At 31.5% G+C, this 11918-nt stretch overlaps 1 protein-coding gene across 5 annotated transcripts; it reads right to left on the minus strand.

Annotated features, from left to right (window-relative positions):
• Window positions 1-300: 300 nt before the first annotated feature.
• Window positions 301-11880, minus strand: LOC111427055 (calpain-B-like). 5 transcript variants are annotated; one of them, XM_071194121.1, is made up of 15 exons: window positions 11842-11880; window positions 9224-9468; window positions 7887-8060; window positions 6635-6822; window positions 6436-6570; window positions 6214-6382; window positions 5628-6063; window positions 5406-5569; window positions 5130-5347; window positions 3818-3860; window positions 3527-3665; window positions 1737-2084; window positions 1437-1564; window positions 1181-1376; window positions 301-614 (listed from the first exon to the last, which is right to left on the minus strand). In XM_071194121.1, exons 2-15 carry the CDS (start codon window positions 9446-9448, stop codon window positions 529-531), a joined length of 2649 nt encoding a protein of 882 aa, XP_071050222.1. In that variant the 5' UTR covers window positions 9449-9468; window positions 11842-11880; the 3' UTR covers window positions 301-528. The 5 variants fall into 5 exon arrangements, with proteins under 5 accessions (XP_071050222.1, XP_022917784.2, XP_071050220.1 ...); XM_023062016.2 differs by lacking the exon at window positions 11842-11880 and adding an exon at window positions 11464-11723; XM_071194120.1 differs by lacking the exons at window positions 9224-9468; window positions 11842-11880 and adding exons at window positions 986-1055; window positions 8145-8547 and having other exon boundaries at window positions 521-614.
• Between the last annotated feature and the right edge of the window lie 38 nt (window positions 11881-11918).

Below are 11918 nucleotides of genomic sequence, written 5' to 3' on the forward strand. Positions count from 1 at the left end.
CACACTAATATAGAAGGAGATGTATTATTATCACTTCAACTACTGATTGTTAGATGGCAATCTTTTTTCTGCATAGCCAGTTCACGTACTCTATAATAGAGGTACACGTATCACAATTTGAGAAACGATGAAAATTTTAATAAATGAACGTTACTCCCATCTAGTGAGTAATAGCTGTAACGCAAATTTTAACGAGTTATATTTAACAGTTTCCATCTTTATATATTTGGCACACTACTATACATTTAACAGCTTTATTTTAAGCAGTCCTTAGCTCAATAAAAAAATAAAATACGTACAAAAGCATTAAAATTTTATTTAAATATAATTTTTAATGATTAATATTAAAATAGATAATATTTTTTAATTACGTATATAACATGTAATTAATTGCTAATTTATATGTCGGAATATTAGTTGAAAGTTGAACCTGAATATTTCATAAATATAAATATAAAATAAAAGCCGCTGCGATGGAAGCTTATATAACTTAATAATTTTCATTAAAAAAACTATCAATTTTGAGTTTTAAGCGTACATTGTGCTACATATCCATTCTTCTAAGGAAAACTCCGCATTGTCTTTGCGATCCTCGTTTTTACTCTCAAATATACCTGAAAGATAAAACATAGAACAGACAAGAATTAAAATTTGGTAAACCTCAATTAATAATTATTAGATAATCAACACCAAAACATTCCTCAAAAGCTAACAATTAGGTTAACACATAAGTGACATAGATTTAAAAATCAATGTGTTAAAAGTGTGTATCGTACAGAACTCGCTTGAGAAGTGCAATAATTTAGTAAATAAGCAAGTTGCAAGACAAGCGTTAATTTTAGTAATACAAATATTATTACATCATACCATGTTATAAATATACAACACAATTTTGTTACTTTATTAGTAGAACTTGTCGTTAATTCATATAAACCCATAATAATTATTGACATTAAAACCTTTCTCGTTGTATCGATTTACAAACCTATTGTCGTTTTCTTGATCGTATTGGATTGCTCGAATAAGAGCATCTTCGCTAATACCACCTGTTTGAACTAGAAATAAAATACAAAAAAAATACATCCTGACAAAACAAAAGCTATTGAATTTACAGCAAATATAAACGTTTATAAGACTAATTCATAAAGATTTATGAGTTAATATAAAAAAATATATTTACCTAACATCGTTTTTAACTTGACCGCACAATTTATGAAATCGTCAAATTCCATTTGACCGTTTTGATTGCCATAACGATGCATTAAAATGTTTAAAACGCGATAATTTAAATTGTATCCTGCGGAGGTGAACGCTTGGCGCAGCTCAAAACCATCCAGAGTTCCCGAATTGTCTCTATCATACAAACGGAATGCCATCTAAAAAGTAACATAACATTCAGTGAATTAAATTTCGACATTTGCTTTAGTTAGTAATACCTTCCAGTCTCTTACATCATGCCATAAAGATTTAAATTCTTCGAATCGTAACTTTCCTGAGTGATCAGAATCGAGCATTGCAACCATACTCCTACAAACGTCCTTTGAAAATCCTTTATTTTGTAACTCTACAAAAATTTCAACCAGTTTACAAAAAATTTAGATTGATTTTAACGAAGTAAAACGATATTTTTGCAACATCTCTAAGCATGCATAAGATATAGCTTCTGTACACAACAAAAAATGGAAAATACTACCGTCCTTATCTGATAGCAAACCTCTGGCACTCTCTAAACCTACCATAACTGGCCGGATGTGGTGGATTTGATGGATCTGGAGGCGCGGTAATAATTTCATTGTCGATCGAATTATAAACTCGATTATCATTAGTTCTTTGCGGTTGCATTTGGCCGGCCAAACTACCAGCACATAAATTCGCAAGAATACCACCGGTACAAGCTCCGCACATATCTTGCGGATTTTGGTTTGATTTGTCTTTGCACATAAGCATACAAAGGAAACAGCACAGAGCGCCGATGCACAAAAGCATCGACTTGTCCTGGCAGCAAGGAAAATCCCCTTGTTGACCGCCAGGACCACCTTCCACACCTTCCACTTGTTTCATACCCATCTTCTCTATCGGACCATCTAAATTTACAATAATAAAAGAAATGTTATCAGCCGAAAATTGGTTAGACAAATAACATCCCAGTTATTAACCGCATTCCATGTTTTTTAATGCAACCATCTGTTTGTAAGTATGTAATTGGTTTTATGCATTCAGTGTGCTTTCTAGATTTTATTAAAAAGTTAATGAGAAATAAATTAAAAATTTAAGCTGTGTGACATTCAATGTGACAAGGTATTAAACAGGTGTTAGAATAACTTTACTGTTCATAAGAAAAATAAAATAATTAAATGAGGTTATTTGTGTTTATAAAGTGGACAGGTTATTCATGTAATATTTTGTGGATGGAGACGTTTAAAGGGATAAAAGCAAAAGCAGAAAAGAACTTCACAACTCATACAAGTGTTAGAAAAGTAGTTTGCCAAATAAAATATACCAAATTCAACAAAAAATTATTACAGAAAAATAAGATGTTCTTCACCGAGTTTCACAAAACTCTGCTGGAAAGATTTATCTGCCCATAAATAATGGCATTAATTGACGACCAACAATATTATTGACATAAAATTTAAGGTTGCATCAAACGATTCGTACAGTTCAAGCAACCCATATGAGACGATTCAAGAAATCGAAGGAAATGTTACCACAACGCTGGTAACCACTAGTAAACCGCAGTAACCGCTAGTTGTTGTCATCTGGAAGCAGTGTCTAGCTTCTATAAGGATAGTCTAGTTTTCCATCTGTAATATCTTGTCTATTTCTAGAGATATCTAGGCTTCTGTCCGTAATATATTGTCAATTGTAATATCTGTCAGATATATTAATCTGTCGGTAGAATCTAGTTTTCTGTAAACACTATCTAGTCTTTTACAAACAGTATCTAGTCTTCTGAAAACAATATTTAATATTTTGCAAGTATCTAGTTTGCTATAAGCAGTACCTAATCTTCTGCAATTTGAATCTGGTCTTCTGCAAACATTATTTAGTCTTCTGCAATCTAGCATCTAGTCTTTTGCAAGCAGTATCTAGTGTGCTATAAGAAGTATCTGATCTTCTACAATAGAAATGTTTAGTTTTGCAAGCACTATAATTGCCTTCAATCTGTTTATGGTTTTCTAAAACATTCAAATAGTGTGTAGTCTTCACCAAGCAGTATGTAGTCTTTTATTAGTTATTTCTAGTGCTCCATAACGAGAATCTGAACTCAGAAGTTTTAGCGTATTATATTTTAAATTTAATTTTTCATAATCTATTTTTCAACCGTTAATAATCTATCAATGCTATATAAATATGCAAGAAAGTTGAATATGGACCACTCTAATTAAATTTGGTTACTACTTTTGAAACAACTTGTATAAAAATACATTCAAATTAATAAATTAAGAAGTAAATGAAGTATTAAACAAAGCAAAACTATTCTATATTAATATTGCATATCTAATGAATCAAATTAAAATCTGACCTAATTTCATAGCATAATCCAAAACTTGTTTTAATTCCATCCAATCAACTTCGCCGTCCTCACCAGCCAATTTTTTGAAAAATTCATAAACTTGATCGTTAACCTGATTAATTTGAGGTGTCGGTTGAACGTTTCGAACCTGTTATTAACAAGAAATATGTATCACAATTCGAAATTGTTGTATATTGTTAGCAGCCCTTATAACGACGTTATATTAAGATTTTATAGATGTTCGTAAAACCTAATAATCAAATACAATTTTAGAACTAACTGAATTGAAATGATTCTTACCCTTTTATCAACTTCACCCATGCCGATTTGAGCGTCATTTTCTCTAAAATATATAAATACAAATTAGTTAAGAAAATTAATTAAATTGATATCATTTTAAAATAGGAAACGAGTAATTTTATTAGTTATAAAAGAAAGGAACATTTTAAAATGATACAGCACAACTCTTCAAACCAAATTTATTAGTTTCACATCAACAACTTTGTAAAGGTAATTTAATAATTTTCTTTTAATAAACGTATAGTTCTTGCTTGTGGATTTTCATTGCCAAAGTGCTCAACCCAATGTACCAAGATATAAAATTGAAATTCACACGAGAACTAAGTGATGTTAATATTTTAGTCAATAAAACTTAATAGTATTGATTAAAGCATTGTTAAATGTACAAAAAGAAAAACAAAATGAAATATCTTATTTTACTTAAAACATAATGTTTAATGTAATTATTTACAGTGCAGTCTCAGTAACAGATCTAAGAAAAATGAAATGTATTATTTTTTTTTTGAGATTCTTACTATTAATTTCTAGTTTTAAATACTATTAATTTGTGGATGTTATAGACACCGCACTGTTACATTTTAAATCAACAATAACATCAAAAGAAAAATGTAGACCCTAAATAAATGTTCCAAGATAAATGCATATTTGTATACAAAAGAAAGAATCAGAAGTTTTGGATTGAGATCATATTGGGAAATTAATATTTTTCAACTAACTATGATGTCAAATTAAATTTAAAACAGATTAAAAGTTCATCTCATAACTTATTATTCAAACCAAACAACCACAAAAATGTTCAAAAAAGCAAAAGCAACAAAGCTTTTATTTTCGATATTGATAATTATAATTATTTTGCTGATAATAACCAGAATATGATGTGTAACCTGTATTATGCGGATGTGGATAGGGATACGCAGATTGAGCTTGTGCTCCTGGAGCACTATAAGACCCAGGTGGATAAGGAGGATGAGGATATCCTTGGGTAGGATAAGGAGCTTGACTAGTGGGGTAAGGAGCTGTGTTAGTAGGATAAGGTGGTGCTGCTGAAGTCGGATATGGAGGTGCAGTAGTGGGATAAGGAGATGGAGAATTTGGATAAGATGGAGCTCCAGTTGGATATGGGGCTGGTGAACTTGGATAGGGAGCACTCGCTTGTGGCATGGTATTATTACTGCTTGGATACGGAGTGGAAGAAGAGTTGCTGTAAGTACTTGAGTAATAAGAACCGTGATAGCGAGGTGGGCCAGAAAAACGAGAGACTCGATTGTTATAGTCACCAGTTTGAACTTTATCAGAATTAGAGGACACATACTCCATATTGTTTTGGTGTTCTGAGAAGATTCTCAACAGGAATTCGCCTTCTTCACTTGGCTCAAAAGTGGACGGAACTATACAGTACGTTCCTGGAGGTAATTTGAACCTGCAGCTAACCTCACGAAGATTTATAAATGATGGAGATCGAGCCACTGAAGCATTATATTTGAAAAAATTTAAGTCTAAAGGTTTTGATACTCTATCTGGATATGGTAACTGCAATAACAAAAAATATATATTATTAAATTAATTACAACGCAAAGCGATAACTTACATGGTAAATAGCAAAACCAACAGTAAGGACATCTATACCCATATTACGTTGAGACCTTCTATTTTTTTGCATCAACGCAACAATAAGCGTACATTTTCCTTCTTCATCATCATCATCAACTTCCGTTAATGTAACCCTATATTGCGGATTATGCCAAAATGTTTCTGTAAAAGAATTAAATGATCTTAGTTGCATAGTGGAATTAATCTTTAGTGCAGTTACCCAAATAATTTCTACATCCTCCAGCTGTAACACCACGAACCCATTCACCTTCAAAGAACGAAACTTCCCAACGTTTTTTATGTCCTTCACTTAATTCTTCTTCCGTCAACGAATCCGGATTTAAATTACATATTTCTAAGCGATCGAAATGTTGCATAAAATCTTTGAATGATATCCAAAATTCGCCATCATTATCGAATGTTAAACCTAATTCTTGTTTTTCATGTTCCGGAATGAAACGCCATTCGGGTGATTTATCACTCCAAGGTCCGTTCCATTCTGCTTCGTTTCCCCATGGATTTCTTAGTCTAAGTAATGGAATCTTTCCTCTAGAGTTGGGCGTTTCTATATCGACGTAACGCACTCTAGTGATACTATATGCGTGACCTCTGATTAAACCTTCGCCGGTTTCCGCTTCTAAGACATTTGGATCGGGCTAAAATTAATTAATTATAAAAGAATTGTGTTTATTAATCACAAATTAAATTAATTCTCTAAGGATTAGATTACAAGATATTATCTTAATTAAATTATTATTTTAATTATAACAATTTAATGGTTAAATAGCGTGAATAAATAAACTCACCTCTAAAGATGCGCCCATTAATGAAGATCTTTCAAATGCTTTTAAAACAATTTTAAATAAATTAGGTGGAGACGCATTCATTTCGTACATTTCGGTTACACCTCCAGTAAAATCTTCCATAGCTTCACATGTTGAGCCTCCTTTTAAAGCTTCATAAGAACCGTGTAATCTACAATATGAAGAATTTAAATAAATTGAAAAGAAAAGTTACTAAGTGTTTACTTGGCGTAAGCTTTTTCTAATAAGGCACTCCAAAATTCGTTATCTTCAGTTGAATGTAAAAATACTAACTGCCCGCGATACGTGGGTAACCTATCGTCTATAACTACGTCAACCCAGCGACCATATTGCCAAAATCTACAATCATTAAGGAAAATTATTATTTTTAAACGTTAAGAAATTATGTTATCAATTAAATTACCTGAAGTGAAAAATGCCTGCATATTTTTCTTCAAATCCCTGATCATCAGGAACTACTTGGAAGAACAATCTTTTATATAATGTTAGGTTTGCGACAGCTGCCAGTAACCAACAGTCACCCAATTCACCTTGTTGGACATCGAATCTCGAGTAACCCTCGACGAAAAATTGAGGATTATCGGAAATTTCCTGTAAAAAATTTTAATTTATTTATTAATCTAAAAACTTTTTAGTGAAACGTGTTTGTTCTAATAAATCAATCATGTCGCAATAACAGAGATTATCGATCCGAGTACACGAACGAAATAGAATTGGATTTAACAGTTTTGCGTTCTTTAATTTATGGTGCATCTGTGAACTGCACATAATATTATTACAAGAGGAAATTATTTCTTTGAGAATTAATAAGCAAGTATCTACTATGATGGAGGGATAAAGGACCGACTTACATCTTTACACTTGATGGAATTGAGAGTCAAGGAGAACAAACACTCCATTAGATCAATTATTAGCAGTACTTCTACTCTGTATGTTGCAATCAGCAAGCAATAAGATAAGTTACTATAATCAGATGTACATATACTGCAAACAAAAAACCAGATACTAGAGAGATACCCTAGATACTGCAGGCACAAGATAAGAACAGTATTTATAAAACTTTGAATAAAGTGAATGTTGAAACGATATTAAGTTCAAAATAGCTATAAGTTACTTGGGTATTTCATTTAATTAATACTAATGGCAGTACTTTTTATATTTCAGGCAGAAAACTAGATACTACTAATGAAAGCTTGTCTTCAAGCTACTTGCAGACGACGACGTTCTTCTATCTGTAGTATATAATTTTCTGCAAGCAATATCCAGTCTTCTGCAAACAGTATTTAGTCTTCTAAAAGCAGTATCTAGTCTGCATTACGCAGTATCTAATTTTTTACAGTGAGAATCTGCTTTAGATACAGCTTTTATTCTTTTGCAAGCAGTATTTAATCTTCCGTATACAATATGTATTTTTAAACAGTATCTATTAATTCCTATTGCGATTAGTTGCAACTTGTAAAAATGGATTTAATAGTAACAGGAAGTTTTGATTATTTATCAAAATGAACAATAAGCAACGATATTGATATTGATGGTGTTATTGTATTGTGGTATTAGTGGTTTGATAAACAATAAAAAAATTAAGCGCTACGTTTAATAAATAATAAATAAAAGCTACAATAATAAATAATAATTGTTTTTAATTATCTACTTACGTGTGGACGTTTCCATTCATAATATCTATCTGGTCGTCTACTATAAAACAAGGAAGAATCAGTTGGTGGAAAATCTGGATCTTCAAATAACGTTCCATTATCTAAACATTCGTCGCGCAAAGAATAGAAATCTTGAGGTTCATCTCGTTTAAATCCCGAACCTCGCTCACCAAACTGAAATAAATTACAAATAAAAAATTAATTAAAGAATACATACGTCTTAGTTTCCATAAAATCATATACTTAAATTATTTCTACCTTATATATTTTATGTTTAATAGAACCAACAGATTTACACGTTTTATTAGTATCTTCGCTTAGTTGAATTTCAAGAGACGATTTATGTTTTGGTTTCGGCGAAATAATAACGAGTTTTCGAGAATCACTATATTCTTTAACATCAGAAATATGGCGAGGTGATGGAATCAAATCCAACGGCGCAACAGTATGCTTTGTTAATTTAGTTTGAACAACTTTCAATTTACTAATTGAAGTTTCGGCGATTTGATTTGAATTTCCATTCAGATCATCAGCTCCTTTAGACTTTCGATTATCTAAAGGCGTTTCTGATTCGCGACTTTTACGCCGAAATAATTTATTAAAAATCGGCATAATCAAAAACTATTTTATAACAAAATGTTTAATAATAATTGTTAGAAACTTTAAAATACGACACAAGCTCTTGTTAGAATCGCGACGCGAATAAAACTAATCGGAAAGTGCGACGAGCGGATATGGTCGAAAAGCTGATAAAAATGTGCGATATCACATTAAAACCCAAGAGGAGGGTGTACTCCACCTAATGGTTAATTAAATTGTGTTATCAATATTTACTCGGTTTTTAACTAACATCATATGTCTAGGAAACGTTACGAATAATATTTATAAAACTACATTTCGCAATTTATTATTAATATTAGTTTTTCAACTATTGTTAAGGTAACAACGATAAAAATTTCAAACAGTAATAATGTAAACACCTATCCTATTTCAAACTATGTACTTATTTCACGTACCTTAAATGTTTTAAAGAATTTGAATCCTATTGTCATTTAGATTATTTTAATATTTTTTATAAATGAATTAATAAAATCTATTTTTACTTAGATTTTTCACTACTAACGATAAGTAGAACTTGATAGAAATCGTTATGCTTTTCGCAGCATCTTGTAATACACTGCCGTTTTGGCTCCACATTCATTTCAAGATTGTTGGCGCCTGTATTATTGATTTTGTCTTACTTATATCTTTTTATCATGTATTTTATTATTATTATTATTTCATGTATCTAAATATATTAATAAAAAAATGTAAATTTATAAATAATGAGCACTCACCCAAGACTCTTGTTTCTCAACCTTTTGAGCTGTGAGCATGGGTTCTTCAACAACTTCGCTAGGTGGTTCATCCGGGCTTGGCACATGCCACGTGGAAGGATCGGCTTGCCACCCATATCCATTTCCATGCCAGCCATAACCGTTAATTGCACTCGGTGGTTGATTATACGCAACAGTTGGATACGCGTTATAATATTGTTGCGGGTTTACAGCAAATCCATACATTTTTAATTCAAGTTATGACTCTATAAAAGAAAAGGAATAGACATTTAACACATCGCCTCTTTGTTAATTACAGCTCAATTAAGAAATTATGGGTTGTGAATGAAATGTTTTCTTTTAATCATTGTCAATTTAAAGTGGTTAAAATATGTTGAGGATAAAAACTTAGTAGAGAAGTGGTCTTTTAGATTAAAGATAACGTAAGTAATAGATAACGTAAATGCACTTTATTGTTCAAGTAGTTGTTTTGGTATGAACATTGTTAAACTATCAGACTTGGTTCTTTATATTATTAAAAATTGTTGTTATCTTTCGAGAGGACCATCGTATTCTAGATTGTTATTCTCGAAAAGAAGGAACATTTTTTAACATATTTATCATTTTCTCAAAACGTCAAGTATAGAAAAAAGTTTTAAAATTTCCTTAGACCTTGCAAATATAGAGGAAAGTTACATGGTGGAGTAGCACTATTTCGTACGCATATCAGCAAGCTGAACAGCTTCTAGTCAGCAGAATATAGCCACATTAAAAGTCGAGATAAAGACGGTCTGTGAGAAACAGGACGAGTCAGGCTGAGCATAGTGAAATTCAATTAAAACAAAGTATTGAGATGATGACATCAATGGTTGCTGACCAAATACGATAACAGCCCAGTGCTCAGAAGAAGAAAGAGGTAGAAAATCCTCTGCTTTGGTGTTGCAATTATATTCGGTAACATCTTGGATACATAGTCCACCACCGAGAACTGTCTGTAAAGTAAGGTCTGCACGCCATGTCCTCGTGATGACCAAAAAAACGCTGTAAAACTATACGAGGTGACTAATATGGTTCATGCCAAGACCTGTGGATTGTGGTATTTAAGAGCATTCCCTCATACGAAGTCCTGCTAGAGTATGAACCTCAAATATAAAAGATGCACAGAAAATAATAAAGGACGCATTGTGTTAGCCTTAAGTACTCCTGACGACCTTAATGGTTTTTGTAAACACATCCCACCCAAAATTTCATAATTTTAACTTTACCAGGCGGAAAACTTTACAATGTGCTGTTAAGTATACTTGTTTAACGATAAGAAACTTATATGCAATAGACAAATCGCATTAAACTATTACTCAGTTTCACAATCTCTGGCTCACCAAATAACGGCCGTAAATACAGATATAATCCGGCCCTGGTACGATGACTATAAGAATGAGCTGTATTTATTTCCAAGAAGAAAACACCTGAGTTAGATTGAATTGGCCTTCTGGCTCATTGTGTTAACAAACAAAAAATTGTAACAATTACTACTTTCATTTCCAATAGAAATTAAACAAACAAAAAAATAATTTTCTATTTCCACGTAGATAACAAAGTGAAGGATATGTATAGAACTTAACGTAGAGATTCTTATATACAGACTCGTAGCCAAATTAAACATCCAGGTAACTGTAAATTACTTCCTTCTCGCGAATTCAATTATAAATATTTCAACTATAAATCTATTAGCAGAAAATCTCTTAATTTAGATTATGTGATGCCTTATTATGGAAATAAGTACAAACAACCTTGATATTACAACAGTTGTTGGTGACCTTTATTTGAAATTAGGCCAGGGAGAGCGAAAAATAAAACTTGAGAAATATGTACTTACTCTGTAAATTGAGTAATTCACTGTGCTTTCTACAAAAAGTAAGATACACAAACAAGTACCATATCATGTTATTTTTTTACTAATGTAACATAAATCAAATGATGTCATGACTTATTTCTGTCATATATCTATTTTAACATAACTAAAATATAATTTCAAAGGTTTCTCGTTAAACGTTGTTTCCTAAATTATTAATTATTATTTTTTTTTATATAATGAAAGTAAACACGCACATGAATAATCAATATCCCCTAACCTAACACCAAATGTATTCATTAAAAAATTAAATTGCGTAGGTGTGGCGCCCTTTATTCACTTTTTGATCATGTACGGCAACAAAAACTTCACACACTCGTAACCTTGATGTTAACATATTCATACGAACCTGAATATTAAAAAACTTCACAATACTCTAATCCGCAACACGAAAGTCATACGTTATCACGTTCCGTCAGTTCTAGGTCATAGTGGTTAAATAGTTAATATAAAATTTTGTTCACTGATTTTTAGAAATTTGAGTTCTATTTTAACAATTCACGAAGAAACGTCTGCGAACGATTTGGTACTTGACTATACTAAAAATATACCGTCTTTCTATACGTTGACCGAGTTCTGTTGACGGTCTGAGTCTGACATTGTATTTAGGTGGGAGAGGATTCAGATCTAAACCCCAACGTTAATAACATCTGATTCTAAATATAAACTGGAATAAAAGTGACTAATAAGATAATCTTTGTCTTTTTATTTTTTGACAAATACATACCAATTATTTTGAAGGACTATTTCATTTAACGATTTCACCTTCAATTTCAAAAGCAGCAAAATATTTAATTATTCAAC

Source organism: Onthophagus taurus, chromosome 2, assembly GCF_036711975.1.
Source record: "Onthophagus taurus isolate NC chromosome 2, IU_Otau_3.0, whole genome shotgun sequence".
NCBI lineage: Eukaryota > Metazoa > Arthropoda > Insecta > Coleoptera > Scarabaeidae > Onthophagus > Onthophagus taurus.

Excerpts from the sequence above, each read along its gene's own strand:
- LOC111427055 (XM_071194119.1), bottom strand. The coding sequence starts at position 8,498 with ATGCCGATTTTTAATAAATTATTTCGGCGTAAAAGTCGCGAATCAGAA. Across the intron at positions 5,570-5,627 it reads AGGATGTAGAAATTATTTGG|AAACATTTTGGCATAATCCG; the intron begins GTAACTGCACTA and ends ATTCTTTTACAG. Across the intron at positions 615-1,180 it reads CAAGTTAAAAACGATGTTAG|GTATATTTGAGAGTAAAAAC; the intron begins GTAAATATATTT and ends TTTATCTTTCAG.